The 25,039-nt window shown below is 44.2% G+C and overlaps 1 protein-coding gene across 5 annotated transcripts in view; it reads left to right on the top strand.

Moving 5' to 3' along the window:
• ABCC9 (ATP binding cassette subfamily C member 9) overlaps window positions 1-25,039 on the top strand; it is a 72,959-nt gene that overhangs the window by 8,536 nt on the left and 39,384 nt on the right. For all 5 annotated transcript variants that reach the window (XM_054167577.1, XM_054167580.1, XM_054167581.1 and 2 more), the window contains exons 6-16: window positions 1,577-1,771; window positions 6,813-6,977; window positions 9,302-9,457; window positions 11,743-11,877; window positions 13,911-14,073; window positions 15,764-15,804; window positions 17,112-17,254; window positions 20,592-20,700; window positions 22,098-22,208; window positions 23,701-23,773; window positions 24,573-24,678. In XM_054167577.1, the coding sequence (XP_054023552.1) occupies window positions 1,577-1,771; window positions 6,813-6,977; window positions 9,302-9,457; window positions 11,743-11,877; window positions 13,911-14,073; window positions 15,764-15,804; window positions 17,112-17,254; window positions 20,592-20,700; window positions 22,098-22,208; window positions 23,701-23,773; window positions 24,573-24,678 (1,397 nt within the window). The remainder of the gene's footprint in view (window positions 1-1,576; window positions 1,772-6,812; window positions 6,978-9,301; window positions 9,458-11,742; window positions 11,878-13,910; window positions 14,074-15,763; window positions 15,805-17,111; window positions 17,255-20,591; window positions 20,701-22,097; window positions 22,209-23,700; window positions 23,774-24,572; window positions 24,679-25,039) is intronic.

The raw sequence follows: 25,039 nt of genomic DNA, 5'->3' as shown, positions 1-25,039 counted from the left end.
CACTGAGTTCAACCTTTTCTTGTTTTCTTCGATGTCAGTGAAGAACTCCTGAAAATCAAATTCAACTAGAGAGAATTCTGCTGGCTTCTACCGTGTGAAGGTTTGCCTGCTGACACAAGTATGTGTCATTTTATTCCAAAAGACAACAGATGTGTTTCCTAATAAGTGAGCTTAGCCCCTATCAAGCTGTTAAAGTGCAGAGCATTCATTTGAGAAGTATTACAGAAGCCTCCACAGTGCAAGTCTAGCTCACAACCTATTAGGCAACAATTTCAGAGCCTTTTGTCTGGGAAACTCACCTGAGGCCCTTGTACCCTTTCCCTCATCAGAAGCAGCAGCTTCATTCTTTCATTGCACTCACTGGAATGTTAGCTCAAATTTGTCCCCATGCTGCTTATTTCTGTGTACTAAGCTTCTTGGCATTGGGTATGACCATTCTGGTCTAGTCTCTAGAAGCCAGAGGGCCATCTGGCCCTTCTGTACACTTGTACATTTTTGGCACCATGCACATATTCTATCTTACTGCTGAAGTGACATAAAAGGAAAGGCAGACAGGAGTCAAAAAGACAAGGCAGCCAGGCAGGGTACAGGCAAACTTGCTTTTCTTTGGTTAATTTGCTGAGGCAAGGGCTTGTTATTTCTGGGCTGTACTTGAATGTATCTGTGAACACTCAAGAGGGCTTGGCTTGGGTTACAATTTGCAGGCATCCATGCTGCTTGAAAAATGACAGAAGCTTTTTTAAAGTGTCAAAAGCCTGAAGCACAAGGAAACACTCTGCAGACCACAAGTCTGTTAAGCAAAACTCTTTCTTCTTTAGATTGAAAGGACCTCAGAAATATCAGAGCTCTTCTGGCTAGATACAGAGATATCTGCTTGGTGGTTTAGAGTAAGCATTGTGATATTTCATAAATTCCATGAACTGAAGGCTAGAAAGGAGCCTTAGCTGATTTAATCTTACCTACCAACATAGCCTGTTACTTTCACCTCCTTGAGCAAAGTAATTAGTGGTCAACTGAAGTGTGTTTTCCTGGAAGGCATCCAAAAGATGGGGGGGGAACCAAAAACAAACAAACAAACAGAAACCCCAGATAAATGAAATTAAACTATGTTCCTGTAGGTGTCTGTTTGTTTGGGTTTTTTTCTTTAATCCTTTTCTCACATGGGAAGCCCTCACTGGTTCAAGTAGCTTCACACCTACAGTGAAAGCCAAGATTTCCCATGTCAGCAAGGGCTTGATAGGTCAGATCTTTTCCTCAGCGCACATATGACAAGGAGCAATGGCTCCCTGCTGGCACGATTACTCTGCATTTGCATTCCTGTGTTCACAGGTTTAGAAAAGAGTTAGCATTTGGAGGAGAGGAGCCTTGGTTGCTAAGAAGAGGCAGAGTTTGAATTTGCTGCGAAGGTTTTCTGCAATCAGTTGAAATCTACAGCACGTTTGCTACGTCATCTACTCCAAAGCAGCCTTCAGGGACCATGTGGCACCCAGACAGGAATGAAATGAAATGAAATTGGCCATACACAGCCAGGAAGGCCTCTTCCTGGTGCACTGACAGCTGTCTATCTGTTTTCCAGAAAAAGGTAGCAGAGCAGCCCAACAGGAGCCCCTCCATATGGCTGGCCATGTACAGCGCTTTTGGACGCCCGATTCTTCTCAGCAGCACCTTCCGTTACTTGGCCGACCTGCTGGGCTTTGCTGGGCCATTGTGCATTTCTGGCATTGTCCAAGGCTTCCAGAACACAACCAATAACACAAATACAACAGAAAAGGTAACCTGACAGCCTGGGCTGAGATGTTGTTTGGTAGTATGCACCTATTAAACATGTCTGACTGCGTGCCTTTGTCTGTTTGTGATGGCGCTGGCCTCTTCTCACAGGTAGTTAGTGATGGAACAAAAGGGAATGGCCTCAAGCTACAATTGGGTAGGTTTAGACTGGACATTAGGAAACATTTTTTCACAGAAAGAGTGGTCAGGCATTGGAATGGGTTGCCCAGGGAGGAGGTTGAGTCACCAACCCTATGTGTGTTTAAAGGTGGTTTGGATGTGGTGCTTGGAGCTATGGTTTAGAGGTGAACCTTGTAGAGTAGGGTTCTGGGTTGTACTTGGTGGTCCTGAGGGTCTTTTCCAACTTGAATGCTTCTGTGATTTCTGTGATCTTTGTAGTATTTAATTGTTTCTTTCAAGCAAACTGTGTAATTTTTTTGGTAAGAGAGAGTCAGTCAAGTTAGAAAGTAGTGGAAGTCTTTGGTATGACTGCACTACAGGTAATGCAGGCTTCCCCCAGCTGCCCAACTGCCTGCCTCCTGGTGGAGTCACCCCTGCAGCTCTGGGGAGAAGGAAGAGCTTTTCTGCTCCTCTTCAACTGTGCCTACTTGTGCCTCAGGGGCGCACGCAGCAAAGAGGAGTGGTGATTTTGCTTCACTTCTGTCCATCTGTCAGTTTGTAGTTCGTTGACAGATTTGAGCTCTCTGAAATCTGCTTTCCCTCTTGGTGACTGATTGTGCTGCTTGTTGCTGTGACGAAATGCACTGGTGCATGTGAGGTGAAAAGCACACGCATTGTTCAATGGAATTCTTCATGCAGCAGCATTCTTGGTGGATGAAAAGATGGATGTGAGCCAGCAATGTGCACTTGCAGCCCAGATGGCTGTATCCTGGCCTGCATCAAAAGAAGGGTGGCCAGCAGGTCAGGGAAGGCAAATCGTTACAGTGAGGCCCTACCTGGTGTATTGTGTCCAGCTCTGGAGCCCTCCAACACAAGAAGGACATGGAACTGTTAGAGCAGGTCCAAACCAAAGGAGGGCTGTAGAAACTACCTGGGGGCTGGAGCACGTCTCCTGCTATAAATAAAGGCTGAAAAGATTGGGGTTGTTCAGCCTGAAGAAGAGAAGCTCCAGTGCAAACTTATTGCAGTCTGTCAATAATTGAAGTGGCTTGTAAGAAAGATGAGGACAATCTTTTTAGTAGGGTTTGTTGTAAAAAGACAAGGGGTAATGGTTTTAGACTAAAGGAGGATAGATTCAGACTAAATACAAGGGAGAAATGTTATACTATGAGGGTGGTGAAACACAGGAACTTGTTGCTCAGAGAGGTGGTAGATGCACCATCCTTGGAAACATTCAGGGTCAGGTTGGATAGGGTTCTGAGGAAGCTGATCTAGTTGAAGATGTACCTGCTCACTGCCAGGGGGTTGGACTAGATGACCTTTAAATATGCCTTCCAAGCCAAACCATTCTATGATTCTATACTGGAGATGCACAAAAGATGCCAGTTCACAGCTCATTTCAAGTTTCACCAAGACTGAACCTTCAAATCCCAGCTCTAAGCATTGATCCTAAGAGGAAGAATTTACCAGTAACTAGTGAAACCATACAGGTAGAATTATTTTACTAGCTGACAACAGGGAGGAAGAAATGTTCCTAACATCTGCCTTCTGATATGGAAATAGCTCCACAGGCTTTATAAAGTGAGTGTTTTGTATTTGAATGAGCAGATAGGTATGTAATGGAATAACATTTTCCCCTCCAGAAAAAGCATTTGACTATCATCACTATCCAAATATCTTCTCTTTGGCTGCTCACTCCTCGCATTCATTTTCTGGACTGATGGCCTGAATTTGGCTTTAGACTCTCATTCAGCCATTCCACTGAAGAATGAGACTTTAATTGTACAGCTTATCAAATAAAGCTCTTTATCATCCCTGAACCTCCACATGTTGGATTTGAGCCACAGAGTTAAAAGGCAAAGGGCATATTTTATCACAGTATCACCAAGGTTGGAAGAGACCTTTAGGATCATCGAGTCCAACCTGTCACCACAGACCTCATGACTAGACCACTGCACCAAGTGCCACATCCAATCCCCTCTTGAACACCTCCAGGGATGGTGACTCCACCACCTCCCTGGGCAGCACATTCCAATGGCTAACAACTCTCTCTGTGAACAACTTTCTCCTCACCTCCAGCCTAAACTTCCCCTGGCACAGCTTGAGACTGTGTCCCCTTGTTCTGGTGCTGGTTGCCTGGGAGAAGAGACCAACCCCCTCCTGGCTACAACCACCCTTCAGGTAGTTGTAGAGAGCAATGAAGTCACCCCTGAGCCTCCTCTTCTCCAGGCTAAGCAGCCCCAGCTCCCTCAGCTTCTCCTCATAGGGCTTGTGCTCAAGGCTTCTCCCCAGCCTTGTTGCCCTTCTCTGGACACGTTCAAGTGTCTCGATGTCCTTAAACTGAGGGGCCCGGAACTGGAGCTGTTTCCAAAATGTTGGTTTGGGCTTTTTTGTTTGGTTGGTTTGGTTTGGCTTGGTTTTGTCTGTTGGTTTGGGGTGGAGGTTTTTTGTGCATATTGAACAAACCAGTTATTTTAGTTTGAGAAGTATCTATTTCTGGATCTAAAGCTTAAGAATCTGTACCTTGTACATTTCATTGTTCTTTTGTGCTCTTCAGTGTTGTGGGATTTTCTAAGTTTTAATCAACACTGGCTAAAGGGAGGATTAAAATCACTGGATAAATTCAAACTACTCCAAGGGCCTGGCTCACTGACAGTCACTGTTTCTCTTGGGTAAACTTCAGAATCCATTGGATTGGAATTTATGGATTTTGATAAACTTTCCTCTGGTTGTTCTTGCTATTATGTATTTCTCCAGTTTTAATTATCGTTAATTAATTGAAGTTTCTGCCTATTCCCCATTAATTCCTGAGAGCTCTAAGCACATTGATACAAATATATTATCATTAATATCCCCACCATGTAAAGATGGGGAAGTTAGATGCAGCAGAATGTGAAGAGAAGAGGTTTTGAACATATTTAGCTGACCAATCATGCACTTAACCAGCTTCTTGGGCTGGTTGAGCTACTTAGTCCCCTTATTTCAGTGGACCTTTGGAGAACACTTTTAGGGGATTGGTCTCTTCTCCCAGGCAACCAGCACCAGAACAAGAGGACACAGTCTCAAGGTGGGCCAGGGGAAGTTTAGGCTCGAGGTGAGGAGAAAGTTCTTCTCTGAGAGACTCATTGGCCATTGGACTGGGCTGCCCAGGGAGGTGGTGGAGTCACCATCCCTGGAGGTGTTCAAGAGGGGATTGCACATGGCACTTGGTGCCATGGTCTAGTCATGAGGTCTGTGGTGACAGGTTGGACTCGATGATCCTCAAGGTCTCTTCCAACCTTGGTGATTCTGTGATAAGGTTTCTCATTCTTAATTTGTCAAAGCCCTGTATATTTTCTTTCTCACATAATATGCTATAAAAGGGTCAATTCTGGCAACTTTAAAGACACTTCCTGAGAAAAGCACAAAATCATAGAATCATACAATGCTAGGGACTGGAAGCGACCTCCAGAACTCATTGAGTCCAAGCCCCTTGCAAAACAGGACCACTTAGGGCAGGTCACACCTTTTGGGTGCCAGCTGCCTGTGTGCAGTGTGGAGAGGCTGGGGTCACTGCAGCAAGGTGAGCCTGGATGGCTCAGAACATGTCTGTCCTGCATGCAGTCTCATGGCAGTTGACAGCAATCCAGAGTGATGAAGGAATCTTCCAGAGGGTAGGTGCATGGTTAGTTTCCAGTATTTCCCAAGCCTTTGCTCTCAGAGTCAGGCTGGGTGTTTCAGTAGAACAGGCTTTTTCCTTCTTTTTTTGGTTATTTTTTGGTTTTTTTTTTAATTGTGTTTTTTTATTCTATTTTTTTAAGAATTCAAACACATCCTGCTTCCAGCTGGGTCAGAAATACCAAGGGAACAGCCTTCCTTGCACTACTCTGGTACATTTGTTTCCTTTTCTGCCTGAAATAGAGCAGATCAGTGAAGATAAAAAACTAGAGAATGGAAAGAAAAGAAAAGAAAAAAAAAGTTGTTTCAGCAAGATTTTTTTCCCACCCTGATATGGCAAATAAACCTGGAGAATACTGGCATATAGATCCTTAATTTATTCAGAATTCACAGGTATCAGAGACTGTATTTCTGGAAGGAACTATTTCCATAATATGCAAATGCAACAGAAGTAACTAATCCCATATAATAAAAAATGCCTTCTTCCAGCTTCTTCGTGGTGCAGGTAGAATGAGCCTTACTTTTTATATCTTAGCATTTCTATCCCACAAATCATCAGAATGTGATGGAATGGAATGGAATGGAATGGAATAGAAATAGGATAGGATAGGATAGGAGGGAATCAAATCGAATCGAATGGAATGGAATGGAATAGAATAGAATAGAATAGAATAGAATAGAATAGAATAGAATAGAATAGAATAGAATTAACCAGATTGGAAAAGACCTTTGAGATCATCGAGTCCAACCTATCACCCAACACCATCTTATCAACTGAACCATGGCACCAAGTGCCTCATCCAGTCTCCTAAACACCTCCAGTGACAGTGATTCCACCACCTCACTGGGCAGCCCCTTCCAATGGCAAATCTCTCTTTCTGTGAAGAACTTCTTCCTAACATCCAGCTTAAACCTCCCCTGGTGCAGCTTGAGACTATGTCCTCTTGTTCTGGTGCTGGTTGCCTGGGAGAAGAGTCTAACAGTAAGGCAGATATGCTTCATGCTCATTGTATCTTTCCTGCTGAAACCCAAGTAATTATAAAACTGCTAGAAGGTAGGATCCTAAGTCTTTGGAGCAGAGTATTTGATTGCTATCCAAATGGTTTTGATACATTGGACAGTGACAAATGTGATTTATATCATTTTTGTATAATTCCATCAATATTCTTTATTCTAAGGCACTGACTGAATTTCATTCTTTCCAGTGTCCCAAGAACCTATGCCACTCTCTCCTATGCCACTTACATATTTTTTCCCTTTCTTTTTAGGTGAAAGATGCATCAAATTCATATCTTTCCTCAGAGGAATTCCTCAGGAATGTTTATGTTTTGGCAGTTCTTCTCTTCCTGGCTCTTATCTTGCAGAGGACATTCCTACAGGCATCCTACTATGTGACTACAGAAACTGGCATCAACTTACGAGGTGCTTTACTGGTGAGCAAAGACATTCCCATGTTCTGCCAAGATATTCACTGATAATTACTCCAGCTTGGTACTTTCCTTTGTCTTACTCTTTATCTGGAGAATCAGTTAACAACTGTTTGAGAGAAGATATGCACTGTATCTTTCTACAGAAAGCTGGAAAAAGTAGTACCACTGACACAGACAAGGTGATGGCAGCAGTTAAGGAAAGAAGTCAGAGCGGTCAACTAGTTGGAGGGAGGCCTGTATCTAGTGTGGTCCCTCAGGGTTTGGTACTGGGACCAGGGCTATTCAATATATCCATCAAGGACCTGGATGAGGGCACAGAGGGCACTGTCAGCAAGTTTGCTGATGACACCAAACTGGGACGAGTGGCTGACACCCCTCAGGCTGTGCTGTCACTCATCAAGACCTGGACAGGCTGGAGAGTTGTGTGGGGAGAAATGGAATGAAATCCAACAAGGACAAGGGTAGAGTCAGGGAAAGAACAACCCCATGGGCCAGGGAGGTTCCTTCCAACCCCTAACATTCTGTGATTCTGTGAATTCCTTTTGCTAAGAACTAAACCCATCACACTAGCATGTGAAAGTTTAACACTCACTTTGTGCGTGTCAGAACTTATCTTTGAATATGATGTTAGGTAAATGAAGACAAGCAGTGCTGTTCTGGCTATGCATCTGCTTTGTTCCTATGCTTATGAAGTCACTTCTGACTGTGAACAGAGTCACCTTCAGAGTATCTTTGGCTGAGGTATGTTCTGTGGGAACATTGTCCATGCCTCACCACGTGTGGTGATTCTGAATCTTTATGCCCTTTTGCACAGAGCACTCTGGGATGGGACAGAAGTGCTTAATCTGCAAAACTGCCTCTCTAAAACCAACATCCATTAACCCTCTGTGAAAGTCATCTTTATGAACTGGAGCCAGCAGCTCCAGCTCAGCACGTGGGTGGTTTGTAGCAGGAATCTCTCCAGACCAGACTCCACAAACAGCAGTAGAACTGTGCTCAAAACAGAAGGCAGATGTTTTGCTAGGGGTAACTAACTGTAGGACTGTCATATCAGCACAGAACCTTCTTTTTTTGTGACTGATCTAGCTGATTTAAACATTTTCTGCCTTCTCCCAGGAGAGATGGCACAGTCCTGTTGAAGAACTGTGTCCAGTTCTGGGCCCCTCAGTTTAAGAAGGACATTGAGACACTTGAACATGTCCAGAGAAGGGCAACAAGGCTGGGGAGAGGCCTCGAGCACAAGCCCTGTGAGGAGAGGCTGAGGGAGCTGGGATTGTTTAGCCTGGAGAAGAGGAGGCTCAGGGGAGACCTCATTGCTCTCTACAACTATCTGAAGGGTGGTTGTAGCCAGGAGGGGGTTGGTCTCTTCTCCCAGGCAACCAGCACCAGAATGAGAGGACACAGTCTCAAGCTGTGCCAGGGGAAGTTTAAGCTCGAGGTGAGGAGAAAGTTCTTCACAGAGAGAACTGTTAGCCGTTGGAATGTGCTGCCCAGGGAGGTGGTGGAGTCACCATCCCTGGAGGTGTTCAAGAGGAGATTGGATGTGACACTTGGTGCCATGGTCTAGTAGGCATGAGGTGTTGGGTGACAGGTTGGACTTGATGATCTTTGAGGTCTTTTCCAACCTTGTTGATTCTATGATTCTAAGAAAGAGTACCTGATAATTTCCTTGTCCTTCTGTGATTCTCACTTGCCAAAATGGGAACCCCTAGGACCATATACAGCTGCTGTAATTCACCAGGTATAATTCTGCAGGTTCTACCTTGCTTGCGGACAAAACAGAGCAGAGAGCATAAATTACTTTCAAAACTTCCTTGAAGCTGCAGTATTTGATATTTGGTCATATCTGCAAACTGGGCTCACAATATTTATCTTCAAAATTCTGGTAGATATAAGACCTGATTCACTTTGAGCCCTCTTAAGCTTCTACAAATTTTATGGGAAGAGATGACTGGGTGAAGGAAAGAAACCCAAAGGAATGTATACCCACCCTGAGCAAGAGTTTCTTATCAGAAGCAAGGATTTCTTGGGCAAAGGGTGTCATAGAAACCTACCAAATGTTTGTTAAAAAAATATATATTTGCCCAGACTCCTAAATTTGGATGGCTTCCTCTATTTTAGGTCTGTGTTAAGCAACAAACCTTTTGAAGAGGAATTGGGAGTTTTTTTTAAGTCTGTTCTCTCTCTTGTGCTCTCTCTCATTCTGTCTCCATCTCTCTCTGGCTTTCTTAGGCAAAGACTGACACCAGAGTCTGAAACATCCTGCTGCTACTGTTGCTCTATAATTTTATCATTTTAATATCTTCCTTTTTATTCCCTTCCTACAGGCAATGATTTATAATAAGATCCTGAGGCTTTCTACATCCAACTTGTCAATGGGAGAGATGACCTTGGGACAAATCAATAACTTGGTTGCCATAGAAACAAACCAATTGATGTGGTTCTTGTTCCTGTGCCCTAATCTGTGGGCAATGCCTGTTCAGGTAGAGTGTCAAACCAAGAGCCTGATGTCAGAGATCCTCCAGCCTGGTTGAAAAGTGTGTATGTCTGTGAGCCTATTACAAGATCCAGAGGGAATCTGGATTTCACACTCATTTACCAGGAAGACTAGCTAGAAGAAACATGGCCCATCATCTGCTGCCAGGGCTGGGAGCCTGTCTCTGCACTAAAGAGAGAGAGGGTTTTTGAGCAGGATTTCCACATTATGGATGTGGTCTGTGGCTTCGAAAATGTTGACCTGCCATCCCTTCCCTGCTCCTATTTCTGTTGTTAGTGGCACTCTTTTACTTCTGCCACATGGCAGCAGCACAGGCAACTTAACCAGTGCTGAATATTGCATCTGCAGTGTCCACTTGGAACGACATTTTGTGGCAGAAGCAAAAAGCAGTTGCATCCTGCTCAGTGGCTGACAGCAGCACTGACAGCACACTGCACAAAACGCTCAGAGGAGCTCTCATCTAAACAAGCTTAGCTACTGTAAACATCTGGGTTTTAACAGGCCTGGGAAAGACCTGTAGGGAGATCTGTAGGAAGGAAAGGTAAAATTTATTAGCCTGAAAGAAATCTTCAAAAGTGCTAAATGACTTAATTAGTCATGCTGATCTTGCATGAAGCTTGGACTCCTGTAGCACCTTCAAAACTTTAGCCTGGGGCAGGCCAGGCATGCTTCTTCCCTATAAATGATCCCACTGAGATTAAACAAGTTGAAAAAGAGATAAGAACCACTCCCACAGCAAAGCTGTGTTGTTGAAATTCCTGGAACAATGTGAATAATCTGTTCTAACAATATTAGTGTCAGCAATATTACTACTACTAATGAATCAGGTAGGCTTTATGGAGATGATTTATGGAGAAAAAGACAACAGAAAGGCAACAGAAATCAGAAATAATATGGAGGGTTTCATTTCAAGTCACTGTTTCACACCCAGGTGCTGTTGATACTGTGAATGTTATTAAAGGAATCGATGGTCTGATGTTTGTGGGCAGCCTAAATTAACCACCTGTTTGTCTCTTTATTAGAGATTCTGTCCCAGCCACTGTAGAAATGTAATGGCCTTCCTCACCAGCACTGTAAAAGGCTGGTTTAAGGAAGCTTCTGATGATTTTGCTGGTTCCTGGAGCTCACCATCAGACAACATGGAGATAGGGAACATAGAGGTAGCCTGACAGTAGCTTTGGCTGGGGATGAGTAAGCATCACACATGAATTAGCACCTGGCGAGTGCACTTGGTGAGTGAGCATCTGTGACCAAGGCTATACAGCTCTTAAGCTTACTCACCTCACCCCTCTGCTCCAAAATTAAAAGACAAATAGTTACTCTTTCCTCCTCAAAATATTATGCAGATGATGTCAGTGGCACTGGGTTTTGTGGTAATATTTCTTTCAGCCTGATAAACTGGAGTGGCTGTGTTTTGGAGAAAGCAGGAAGAAACTGACAGTTGGTTACTAGGAAGAAAGTCTTTACAGTGAGGGTGGTGAGACACTGGAACAGGTTGCCCAGGGAGATAGATTTTAAGACAGAACTGACTAGAGCTACAAAGTAGTGAACTAGTTGTGCATGCCCTGCTATCACTGACAACATCTCTGTACCATTAAGTGGAGCTTTTAATAAAAATGTTTCTGTAGTAGAGCTTGGAGTAACTACGGAACCAGAATCCTGGTACTTACATCACAGCCATTCCTGGGTAAACCTTTGTGGGAATTCTCCCCAAACTGTTTGTAGGGCTAAGGTTGCTATTTTCCTACAGAACCCCATGATATTGATGCACTAGCTCAGCTTTGTGTCACTCCCAGCACATCTGCTCCATGCTTCAGTGCTTGTCATTATGTGCCTCTGTCTGCAGTTGCAAGAGGACCACAACACAATGCATCTGTGATTCATGACAGTATTAGGACCTTCAAATAGTTCCAGGGTGATGTAAGGAGCCCTAGTGTAAATAAGACTTGAAGCCAGGAACTCTGCAAAATGCCTTGGGGAAAGCACTATCCATTTACTGCTCCTCTCGTTCTGTGGAAGCCTCATCTGGAGCTAGAGCTGCCAGGCAGTAACACAAACTGTGCAGCTCATTGTCAAAAAGAAAGGCTGCTGGGTTCATTTCCCACACCTTACAAACACAACCTGCTGAAGTATGAGCTCAGCAGATTCCTAGGAACCATTTCACTGTTTCTTAGAAAATCCAAGTATTTATTTTTCCTTGCTATTATTCTGACACATTTAAAGCTACTTTTTTCTTCTTTTTCTTCTTCTTTGTTGCATGTTTCTTCACAGATAATAATGGGTGTGATCCTACTCTACAATTTGCTGGGAGTGAGTGCCTTGGTTGGTGCCGCTGTCATTGTCCTGTTAGCTCCCATACAGTACTTCATAGCTACGAAGCTGGCTGAGGCTCAGAAGAGCACTCTTGTAAGTAAATTCTTTCAGTGACATTTGTGATCCAGAAATGAGAACAAGGAACCAGGGACTCTGGATTCTGTTCTCGTTGTCAGTGAACGTTCATTGCAAAGGTTTGAGCGAGCCATCCCTTCATTTCATCGTTCCCTCCCTTTCTGGTTTGCTGTGGCTTAGCATCTCCTCCTTCCTACCATTTGTCAGACAAGACTCTGAAAATAGTATGTGGGCCTTGACCTGTCTTCTCTGCAGAGTATTTTTCACCCTGCAGCACAGTTTCATCTGAATTCAATTCCATGAAAGGGTGTTGGACGTTGTATTTCATGGCATGTCAGCGAAGGGAACAAATGTCTGATAAATTACAGCAGGAAAACAGGATAAAAGAATGTGTCCTACCCCTCTCTGCAATGCCTGCAGACTTTATGCTGTCATTCCAACCTTTGGTTTTCTCTCAAACCCAGCTAGCATTGCTGGATCTATTCTGCCTTAGATTCTTTTTCTTTTCTCAGTGCTGCAAATTTATTTTGCTGTCTGCTTTAGCTTACCAATTTCAAATGTTCTCTGATACTTTTGTCTAATTTTTAACTTTATCCTCGTGAGCCTTGAACTTTTTCAACCAACCTTTGATGTTGCTTTGTTAAATATTTAAAGATCTTCCTTATCTTCATATTTAAAGCCAATTACACTGCAGGGCTCTAATGGTCAGCACACTTCAGGGCTGTTGAGTGGTGCCAATTTATACCAGCAGAGAAAGGAACTTTGCATCCTTTCAGAAATGGGGTGGATGTTTCGTGGGTTTGTTGCTCTTTTCTGAGTTCTTCTGACACAAAACATCTTCTGGATTATCACTTTACAAATATCTCTCATTACTCTTTTTTTTTTTTGGCAAGAGACAATTAGCTAAATATATCAATAAACATCTCATTTTCATGGCTGGTCTGCATGAATCACAGAATTAATTTTGTATCAGCAATTGCACACACAGAGTCTTCTGTTTATTGTTACGGGCACCACCGACCTACTAATCCACCCCCACCCCCTCCACGTTTCCCCTCTCTTTGAAGGATTTGGATGTTTTGGTTTATTTTTGTTTTCAGAACAGGATCACTTAATTTATTTCCCCTCCTGATGGTAAATATTTTGATATCTCCAAAGAACACAGGTCTAACAAGGCCAAGTGCTGGGTCCTGCACTTTGGTCACAACCACCCCAAGCAATGCTACAGGCTTGGGACAGAGTGGATAGAAAGCAGCCCAGTGCAAAGGATCTGGGGCTGAACATCAGCCAGCAGTGTGCTCAGGTGGCCAAGAAGGCCAAAGGCATCCTGGCCTGGATCAAAACCAGTGTGTCCAGCAGGAGTAGAGCACAGATGGTGCTCCTGTACTTGGCCCTGGTGACACCACAGCTTTTGTGCTGGGTTCAATTCTGGGTGCCACAGGGTAGGAAAGACATTGAGGGGTTGGAGAGTGTCCAGAAAAGAGCAGTGAGGCTGGTGGGGGTTTGGAGGGCATCGTGCAAGGAGGGGCTGAGGGAGCTGGGGATGTTCAGTCTGGATAAGAGAAAGCTGAGGGGAGATCTTACTGCACTCTACAACTCCCTGAAAGGAGGTTGGAGTGAGGCTGGTGTTGCTCTCTTCTCTCAAGTAACCAGCCACAGGACCAGAGGAAATGGGTTTGAGTTGTGCCAGGGGAGGTTTAGGTTGGACATTAAGAAAAACTTCTTTAATGAGAGTTGTGAGGGATTGGAACAGGCTGCCCAGGGAGATGGTGAAGTCACCATCCCTAGAGGTGTTCAAGAAGCTGTGTTCAGATGTGATGCTTCAGGATATAGTTTAGTGGGCATGGTAAGTGGGTTACAGTTGGACTTGATGATCATAAAGGTCTTTTCCAACCTTAATGATTCTATGATAGTGCTCTATTCAGTATGAAAGCCTGCAAAAGCTATAAATCTTTCATGAATTTTACAAGGGAAGTAAAGGGAGAAGAGCACTCTTGTTAAAGCTACAAACCATTAGCCATTTCTTATCCTTATTTTCTTTTGACATGAAGGACTATTCTACCGAGAGATTAAAGAAAACCAATGAGATACTAAAAGGCATTAAGTTATTAAAGCTGTATGCCTGGGAGCACATATTTTGTACGAGCGTGGAAGAAACAAGAATGAAGGAGCTCACCAGTCTCAAAACCTTTGCACTTCATACCTCTCTTTCCAGTAAGTAACTATGTTTTAGTGCTCGGAAATGACTCCTGCTCTTCATGTCAGCATTCCTCCTGACTTCCACTAAAGCAAGACACAGCTGTGCCTATGATGCTTTCTCACAAAAACAGGATGAGGGAGGTGATTCTGCCCCTCTGCTCTGCTCTGCTCTGATCTCATGAGGCCCCACCTGGAGCACAGCATCCAGTTCTGGTGCCCCCAGCATAAGAGGGATATGGAGCTGCTGGAGCAGGTCCAGAGGAGGACCACAAAGATCAGAGGTCTGGAGAAGCTCCCCTATGGGGCAGGCTGAGAGAGCTGGGGCTGTTCACCCTGGAGAACAGAAGGCTCCAGGGAGATCATGGAGCAACCTTCCACTACCTGAAGGAGACTACAAGAAAGCTGGGAAGGGACTTTTACCATGGCTTGTAGTGACATGATGAGAGGAAATGGACTGATGCTTGAGCAGGGCAGATTGAGACTGGAGATTAGGAAAAAGTTCCTGACAGTGAGGGTGGTGAGACACTGGAACAGGTTGCCCAGGGAGGTTGTGGATGCCCCCTCCGTGGAGGTGTTCAAAGCCAAGCTGCATGAGGCCTTGAGCAGTCTGGTCTAGTGGAAGGTGTCCTTGCCCATGCCTGTGGGGTTGGAACAACATGATCTTTAAGGTTTCTTCCCACCTAAACCATCCTATGAATTTATAAACAACAAAGAAGCTTGAAAATCTAAAGCATATCTTGTTGATGTTTTTTTTTCCCCCCCATGGTACATTTTAGAATAGAGTAGAGTAGCGTAGCGTAGCGTAGCGTAGAACAGAATAGAATAGAATAGAATAGAGTAAACCAGGTTGGAAGAGACCTTTGAGATCATTGCATCCAACCCATCATCCAACACCACCTAATCAACTAAACCATGCAGCCAAGCACCCTATCAAGTCTCCTCCTGAACACCTCCAATGATGGTGACCCCACCACCTCCCTGGGCAGCCCATTCCAATGGGCAATCACTCTCTCTGTATAGAACTTCTTCCTAACATCCAGCCTAAACCTCCCCTGGCACAGCTTGAGACTGTGTCCTCTTGTTCTGGTGCTGGTTGCCTGGAAGAAGAGACCAACCTCCACATGTCTACAACCTCCCTTCAGGTAGTTGTAGAGAGCAATGAGGTCACCCCTGAGTGTCCTCTTCTCCAGGCTGAGCAACCCCAGCTCCCTCAGCCTCTCCTCACAGGGCTTGTGCTCCAAACCCCTCACCAACTTTGTTGCCCTTTCCTGTCACTGTCATTATGACATTACAGTTATGAGTTGCTTCACAGTAAGAAGGGTCCACATCATATTAGCAGCTCTGATTACAGCAAAGATAAAGTACTGTCTGAAATAAATTGTGTTTCCCGTGCTGCAGAAGGGCTGAGAGGGCAATGTTTCACTTGTGTGGAATAATAATTGTGCACATAAAACTTTTTGTCCCAGGCCACTAAAGCATACAAACAAGATCATTCCTTGTCCTATTTGTTTGTGTGTTTAAGATCCCCTCTGTCACGGAAGGAAATTTCTTCCTGCAGAAGGAATTTTCCTTTGGGAGTTTCAAGTGCTTGAATTAGAAATAATTGGATTCCTCTAGTACCATGCAGCTACTTGTATAAATGTTGAGGGTTTTTTTTCCCCCTTATTTCCTGTAATCTGATGCCTATTTTATTTCTCTTTCACAGTTTTTATGAATGCAGCCATACCAATAGCAGCTGTTCTTGCAGTAAGATCTTTTATTCTTATTTTTTTTCCACCTTTCCTTATAACAAGAGAGAGGAAAAGAGAAGGGGAGAAAGCAATAAAAGGCATTGTTATTGTAGGGCATACTCCTCATAAAATCAGTAGATGGGTCAATGTGTCCCTGCTAACTGCAGGACAGCATGACAGCGTAAGTGCCCACCCCCAGAGCTGGTGTTTCACCAGTGGTTTGAATTGGTAAAACAAAAGCAAACCCAAAAAGAAATCAAATTTTTTTTTGCTGGAAGAAATAAAGAGAAATATCATTGCCCCTTGAAAGAAGACCCATCTTGAGAGGTTCTTATTTTGAAGGGCTGCCTTTGCTTTTCTTGTTGTCTAGCAGTGAAAATCATTCCTGTTTCGAAGGGCATCAGAAGCCACTATTTCAATATTTAGGAAAGGGTACTCTACAGTTTGAGGAGACAGCAATTTTGCCCAACCTCTGGCCAGGTTTAAATCTCAGCCTAATGGCCCAGAGGAGCTGTGGCACGTCAGTAAGGAGTCTTTATAGACCAAACTCTGAGGGCATTAATCAGAGCATGCTAACAGTATGTACCAGTGTTGTCTGAAATATGACTACAGCTCTGTATCTGTGGAAAAAATAAGATAAGATTTATTAGAGTCTTACTGACTTTTCTGGTTGTGTGTTTCCTCTAAACCCTGGAGTCCATTGCAAAACTTAAAAACCCTAGATGCTTTGATTTTACAAAGAAAGCCTCTTTATTCTTAAATGTGCCAAGCTCTTTAAATCACTGGCAAGTTACACAAATCCTTTGCACTCTAACAGAAGGCACCTTTTTCTTCTGCTCCCTGGGATTCCAAATAAATTGAGGTGTACAGTTATTGACCTCAGTTGAGCAAAGTGTTTTATTGTCCTTGTCCACCTTTTTCCAAGAGCCTTCCACTATCTTAAGCCTGGCCTTCCAGTGTCTTAAGGGGGCCTACAAGAAAGCTGTGGAGGGACTTTTTAGGGTGTCAGGTAGGGCTAGGGGGAATGGAAAAAAACTAAAAGTGTATAGATTTGGATTGGATGTTAGGCAGAAGTTCTTCCTCATGAGGGTGGTGAGGCACTGGAACAGGTTGCCCAGGGAGGTGGTGGAAGCCTCATCCCTGGAGGTTTTTAAGGCCAGGCTGGATGTGGCTCTGAGCAACTTGATCTAGTGTGAGGTGTCCCTGCCCATAGGACGGGGGTTGGAGCTAGATGATCCTTGAGGTTCTTCCAATCCTAACAATTCTATGATTCTGTGATTCTAAGAGTCCTTATGGTGACATGCTCTTTTCCTGCTGTGACAGACCTTCGTGACCTATGCATATACCAGTGAAAGGCCACTGCAGCCTGCCCAGGCCTTTGCCTCGCTCTCCTTGTTTCACATCCTTGTCACCCCACTGTTCCTGCTCTCCACTGTGGTTCGTTTTGCAGTCAAGGCTATCATAAGGTACGTGGACCTCCTAGTTTCCCTCACTCTAAACACCTATGTTCAGTAACACAACAGCAAAAGTGCTGAAGAAAAAGGTTGTTTCTGCCTGCTCATGTGCAAGAGGATTTCGAGGTGAGCCTCCAATGTTCAAAAACCTGAGAGAAACCAGAGGAAGCATTTCTTTGTACTGCACAATACAGAGACAAGGAAATGTTGCACTCTTTTTATCATTTCACAAAGTTTGGCAGTCCAGAATCAGAGCTGAGCTGTCTTTCACAGAATCAACCGGGTTGGAAGAGACCTCCAAGATCAATCAAAGTCCAACCATTCACTCAACCCTATCTAATCAACTAGACCACGGCACTAAGTGTCTCATCCAGTCTTTTCTTAAACACCTCCAGGGACCTCAACCCCACCACCTCCCAGGGCAGCCCACTCCAATGGGCCATCTCTCTTTCTGTGAAGAACTTCTTTCCAAGATCAAGCAGGTTGAGACTGTGTCCTCTATGCTCTTCTTCTTATACTATCATCATTCCCCCTAGTACTTTTCTGGGCTCTTGTCAACACAGAGGGAGATGAGAAGTGGTGTGAAGCTATTGCACCTCGAGTACTGTGTCCAGTCCTGGGCCCCTCAGTTTAGAAAGGATGTTGACTTGCTGGAGCGTATCCAGAGAAGTTGGTGAGGGGCTTGGAACACAAGCCCTATGAGGAGAGACTGAGGGAGCTGGGGTTGCTTAGCCTGGAGAAGAGGAGACCTTATTGCTCTCTACAACTTCCTGAAGGGGGGTTGTAGTCAGGCAGAGGTAGGTCTCTTCTCCCAGGCAACCAGTACCAGAACAAGAGGACACAGTCTCAAGCTGCACCAGGGGAGGTTTAGGCTGGAGGTTAGGAGGAAGTTTTACACAGAGAGAGTGATTGCCCACTGGAATGGGCTGCCTGAGGAGGTGGTGGGGTCACCATCACTGGGGGTGTTCAGGATGAGGCTTGACAGGATGCTTGGTTGCATGGTTTAGTTGGTTAGGTGGTGTTGGATGATAGGCTGGACACGATGATCTTGAAGGTCTCTTCCAACCTGGTTTATTCTACTCTACTCTACTCTACTCTATTCTATTCTGTTCTATTCTATTGTATGTATTTGGCAAGACTGGCCATGCTGATGCCAGGAAGAGAAACTGGCTGAACTGTAACCTCTCAAGGGGTGCTTTGGGGCTTTACATGAGAATTTGGGGTTGCCTTGCCTGTCATTGCCTAGCATCATATGGAATCTCAAGAGAGTGGATGGGGGAACATTGGACACTGAAGAAGTAGTTGTTCAAGGGAAACGGAGTCCTACAGGACTTTTCTTATAGAGGAATTGCTGTTTCCATGAACGGCAGTAAAAAGACGCCGGTGAGGAAGCATGGCAAGGTGGATATTTGCAGGTTTCATCTGTGAGGGTGAGGGATCTGCATGGCAGGACGCTGAGGAGGTTGGCATGTAGTGGAAAGACTGGAAAAAAAAAAAAAGAAGAAGAAGAAAAAGGAAAAGAAACTCATAAAATGTGTTGCTTCATCAGAAACCTCTATGTTCCAGGCATCTGTTTTGGCAACGAGCCCAGCAAAACAACTTCCTTTGTGCTGGGCTGTAAAGCACTTAATCCCAAGGGAGCTGGTTGGTAGTGAGTCAAATTGCAGACTTTGAGCTGTTGCATGGTCTGTATGGAGTCGTGGTCATGGGGCAGTTATGCAGACATATGCACTACCAAGATGTCCCATAAAGCACAAACTGACACCTGACTGGCAATAACAAGCCAGATGCTGAGCACTAGAAAGATGTGCAGACCAAACTGGCCTTCCCACCCAGAAGCAGAGTTACTCCTTGCCAAAAAGGAGGCGCATTGGCAAGGTATTGCATTGCTGCTTCCACTGCCTCTGGTGGTTAATGATAACAACAGAGAGCAGTCAAGGGGACTTCAGGCTTCACAGCCACCATTTGCCAGCACCACAATCACTTCAAAAAGGACAACTCTCAAACAGGGTTTATTTTTATGAAAGAAGCAGCAGGGCTACATGAACAATTTTCCCTAGGATGAAAACGATTTCTGACTGGTGGAAAATCTCAAGTCTCCTTTATAAATCATCCCAGGCTCTACATCCCTGCACTGTGTTTTTCACAGCACTAATATCAAAATGGTGTGTACCGTTTCCTCAGCACTGCTGGCCACCACTCAGGGTATTATTTAAAGACCATATTTGCCAAAACAAACTTTAACCTTTGGCAAACTTATTTCCTGACGTCTCTCTCCCATGCACATCATGTCCCCCAAGTGAAGAATGAAGAATGAGTGCTTGGCCACTCCGTGGCTTTATCATCAATCAAACCTGTTGCATCAAGTGGCTGTGTTACAGGAAACTCTAACGGAGCTGTGCAGCATCAGAGCAGCAGAGGCAGAGATCGATAGGTGGTTTCACGACAAAGTCCCAGCAGCAGACACCACAGCTCAAAATCAGGCAGAAGCAAGAGGCTGCCCAGGGCAGTGGTGGAGTCACCATCCCTGGAGGTATTTAAAAGATGCATAGATGTGGCGCTTCGCGGTAGCGGTGGGATTGCAAGCTTAAGGTGAGCAGTTGGACTTCATCATCTCAAAGGCCTCTTCCTGCCTTAACAGTTCTATGATTCTATGGCTGTATTCTGTGTGATGTAACACAGCTTCACTGTGACCAGTGGCTGCTTTTACTCATCCCTTACTCAGAACAAGAGAGACACAGGTGCTTATGGCACTCTGAAAGGAAGTGGAGCAGAAACAGAACCAAGTCCTTGCGTTGAATGAATGGAACCTGGGTGCTGTACTTCCCTGTGGACAGTTTGAAGCAGGCAAAGAGAGGTCATGCCCTCTTTCTCCAAAGCTGGCTGTGGCTGTGCTGATTAGTGCAGTATACAGCCCTGCTTGCATGTAGTGTTTCCAAAAGCTGTGCTCAGGACACACCTCTTGCCTTGGCCCTTTCAGAGAATGTAGGTGTCTGAATGACTCATTTATGCATCCCAGCATTGTTGTAGGCACGAGAAAGGCACAGGAAACATAAGCCTGGCAAGATGGAAACCGTTCTTACAGAGCTCTAGTGGCACTCGCATGACTAGATCTCTTCATTCCCAGCTCTCACTATGTTGTCTAATTATTTTTATCTGTCCTTCTTCCACATAAACAATTTTTCACCTGCCATCAGGGTGGCAGGCAGTCCAGCAGGAACCCAAAAGTCTCCCATAAAACAACTTCTGGGACATTTCTGCTACATCCTGCTGGCTGGGCTGCCTGAAAGTGAAAATACACTCACGGAACCTGGGGTTTATTTAACTCACTGCCCTGTTTTCTTTCAAGTGTACAGAAGCTGAATGAGTTTCTCCTAAGTGATGAGATTGGAGATGACAGCTGGAGAAGTGGGGACGGTTCTGTTGCTTATGAATCCTGTAAGAAGCACACAGGACTTGTAAGTTCTGTTTTATGAGACTGAATTTCAGTCAAAGAGGCCATATAGCCCTACAGTAGATAGGGCTCAGGAGTTTTGCTTCCAGCCTGACTCTGACATTGCCCAGATTTACCTCTCCTATGTCAGAATCCCTGTGTTTCTATGACATGAAGGGTCCCTAAACACATTTAAGCTCTGCTGAAGTACCTGTGGTGATAAAATGGACACATTTACACATGGTTCAGATTTGTCCTTCTCAGCTGTCACGGAAGGCCCGGGTGCATTTCCTGTGGTTGTGGGGTTTGCAATGTGTATTGCCAGTGCCTCCTGCCATATGTGAATATCTTTAGGTAGGACTGATTCCTACCCCATGAAATTCAGAGTTAGAGGTGGAGAAACCAACACCAAACATTATGAAATAAGAACTCCAAAAGACTGTTTCAGGAGTGCTAAGCATATAGTGAATTTAAGTACAATTTGGGGGTGGGGGTGGGGAAAGAACCCTAAGGAAGATAAAGATTTTTTTGGGCCTTCATTTTGATGGTATTTTTTTCTAAAGCTGGGTATTTCAACTGTTTCAAATGGATTATGCCATCTGAAAATGTGACTACAACTTGAAGATGGCAGCAGAGAGAAAGGATTAGCACAAAGTAAGTTTTCTTTGGAGCCGAATCAAATCAGTTTGCCAACCCAAAGCAACATTTCTTGCTTTTCTGGCTTAACTGTTACAATAAAGGAAACAAACATGGAATTGTTTCATCATTGGTTTTGTTTCTGTTGTCCATCTGTTGCCCACAGAGAGAGACAAAGCCTAGATGATGAGGAGAGGGAAAAATAAAGGTAGTATCTCTAAAGGGAAATCATTCACTGTAGGCAGCTCAGGTGTAGGAAATCACTAAGCTTATGCTGAGTCACTTCAGTAGAGTGGTGCTCACAAACACCACAGGCAGCTCTGAATGAGCTGACTTCACAATCACTATTTTGCCTTAGGGGGGTCTGTACAAGCTAATTTGATATGCTTCTTGCTCCTGTGGCTATTCAGCTTCCAAGAACCAAACTGGTAACTCTGCATGTCATTACACTTTTACTGGCACAGCCTTGTTTGGAGCTACCTCAGGTAGGGCAATCTGATCTCATGGTTGGAAGAGGGTGACAGAGCTGAACTTCAGGAGGATTGTGCATGGGAAACCAAAATTAGAAAGATACTCCACATGCTTCAGCTGAGGGTGTTTGAAACATTACAATATGTGCATCACAGCTGTGCCTCTCTACTATCAGAGACACTGTAAAGCACTGCTTTCTTCCTGTGACCTAGAATGGTGGTAAGAAAGGGAATGGCTTGTCTGTTTTATAAGGAAACAAATACTGTCCTCTCTTGAGAACTCCAACTGTTCTCCTTTCTTCATTTCACTGTGTAGCACACCAAAGCCATCAACAGGAGGCAGCCCTTGAGGTATCAGCTTGAAAGCTATGAACAGCCAACTAGGAAGCAAACACGTCCTGTGGAAATGGATGATGTTGCAATCAAGGTAGGTTGGAAGGTGTCTCTTTCTTCACAAGGACTATGTCCTCCTGCAACAGTACCAGACAGTAACCAACTTCTGCTGGTCTTTCAGAGGCAAATTGTCCACTGCAAGAGCAAGCCCATAAATTAATCAATACTTTAGCCAAATATAAAGTGAGAATAATTATTTACTAACCAACTCTTTATAAATTCTCTGTATTCTCAGGACACAGAGGCATTGAGGGAGGTAGATTGGTGGAGCCACACTCTGAGGCAAAGGCAACAGACAGAGGCTCCACAAGAAGCAGAGGATTCCCCTCTCCTCTTGCCACCAGGCAGAAGAAGGGGACCCAAGAGATGGGGGAGAATTGAAAGAGATTCCTGCTTATGGAGGCAGGCAGATCCCCTCTCAGTCTCCCTTCCCCTCCCAGTTGCCCTTACAAAAAACAGTAACAAGGCTTTAGATCTTGAGGGTCAGACAAATAAGGATATAGATGAAGGTCCATCCAGGGAGTTGCCTGGGGTGACTCAGCCAGCCCTACGTGTTAGGATAGCTTGTACTAAATACAAAAGGAAGGTCATTGTCATAAGTGATTCCCTTCTGAGGGGAACAGAAGGTCTCATATGCTGACCAGATACATCCCACAGGGAAATCTGCTGCCTCCCTGGGGCTCAGGTTAGAGATATCACCAGGAAACTCCCTGGATATGGTGCTCAAGGCTATGGAGTAGTGGTCATGGTAGAGTTACATAATGGTTGGACTTGATGGTCTTAAAGGTCTTTTCCAGCCACAGTGATTCTGTGACTCTATGGTCATGAGTAAAGAAACAAAAACTAGATAATCTGATAAACAGAAATGAATATAGAGTTCTTTAAATTTCCTTTCATGCACTCTTAGAACTGAGGAAACAAAACCACTTTTAAATAACTCTTCTAAATTAATTAGAACATTATTTTAAGTTATGTTGGCTACATTTTCCCTACATAGGTTCTTCTGCTCTGGGCAAAGAATATTTCAGGGACCTGTCAGCTTTAAAGGAAGTACAAAGAGGGTGGCATACACTGGGAAACCTTTTGTCTCATGTCCAGCATAAACCTTGTGAATATTCAATTGGCACTTGGGGAACCCATTCACAAGAGACAATATATCACAATCCACAGGATGATTCACTCCTTGAGAAGCTTTACTATTTAGATTGTCACCTGTGGCTCTTGCAATCATTCTTCACAGTCTTTATTCTTACAATTGACAGAATTAAAATGTTTGGTGGAGTTCAACTCCAGATCATCCCTTGCATTTCATACAGTGCATGCATTTGTGTATAGGACTTTCCTTATTCACAACCTTTTCTTAATTTGACAATCTTTGCTTTTATTTCTTGTGTATGAGGATACCTCACCCTGTCTATTAACCACAGGTTTATTTCACTGTCATATTTTGAATCCAGACTAGGCCTTCTACTTTTATTTTCTTAATGTGTTTAATTATCTGACACGTGGTAATTGGGTTTTTTTAGGTGACCAATGGATACTTTTCATGGGGAAGTGGTTTAGCAACATTGTCCAACATAAACATCAGAATCCCAACAGGTAGGATAAATGCACATGTTAAACACTAAACAGATGATAGCAAATGGCTACTAATTCCATTTCTTGGTATTGGGTAAAGCAGAAATCCACACATGCAGATTTTTATCAGGAGAAGTGAAGGCTCAAACTGTGTGCAATGCTGTGAGCTGTACTGGTCACATAGCTACATCACTAACCTAAAGTACTATAAATAAACCAGAAATTACAAGGGTTTGTACACACAGCATCACAGAAGGTTAGGGGTTGGAAGAGTACACAATGGCACACAATGTATGAGGTCTAGGGGGAACGGAATGAAGCTGGAGGTGGGCAAATTCAGGCTGGATGTGAGGAGGAAGTTCTTCCCCATGAGAGTGGTGAAGCCCTGGAATGGGTTGTCCAGGGAGGTGGTTGAGGCCCTGTCCCTGAAGGTGTTTAAGACCACGCTGGATGAGGCTCTGACCAGCCTGATCTAGTGTGGGGTGTCCCTGCCCATGGCAGGGGGGTTGGAACTAGCTGATCCTTGTGGTCCCTTCCAACCCTGACTGATACTATGATGATGATTCTATGATTCTGTAATCTTTGTCAAAGCAATAGTTCTCATTCCTTTGGAGCTTATTGTGTGCTTGTACTGTCCATTAATGTCTGCTTCCACAGATGGATCCATGCAATATTGCCCATTTACATTGTGGATGCTAAAAAATTTAACCAAGTAGTTTGAGTGCCCTGGAAGTGGATCTAGTTGGGCCTGGTGGACTCAAGTAGAATCCTTGGATTATTAATATTTTTTTTAATGTTTTTGTTGCTACTATTATCATAGGTCAGATGACAATGATTGTGGGCCAGGTTGGCTGTGGCAAGTCATCACTTCTCCTTGCTATACTGGGAGAGATGCAGACCCTGGAAGGCAAAGTCCACTGGAGCAAGTATGTTTTATATAGCTGTTAATTGCTGCATTTATGCAAGCAGGTAGCAGTTAGGATTTGCTGTGAGAAAGGTAAATTTCACATCTTAGAAATTGGAGGTTGAATGATTAGCAACATCCAGATCCTCTCTGTAAGGCATCACTGGCAAACCCACAAAAGATTTTTATTGCTCTTTTGTCATGGTTCAAGCAGGCAGAGGAAGTGGCACAGGATGGGAAAGAGACTAGCCTGGCAATTAGTATCTAAAATGTTAGCCCCAGCAAAGGACCTGAATAGAATACAGACATTATTCCTGTTATCAAATAGGCTTCAATCCTCACTATGACGGAAGTCAGCACTGTTATGGTGCTGCTGTACACAG

This window comes from Dryobates pubescens, chromosome 15, assembly GCF_014839835.1.
Source record: "Dryobates pubescens isolate bDryPub1 chromosome 15, bDryPub1.pri, whole genome shotgun sequence".
Taxonomy (NCBI): domain Eukaryota; kingdom Metazoa; phylum Chordata; class Aves; order Piciformes; family Picidae; genus Dryobates; species Dryobates pubescens.
Note: the sequence above shows the minus strand (reverse complement) of the source record. Positions and strands in the feature narration are given on the sequence as shown.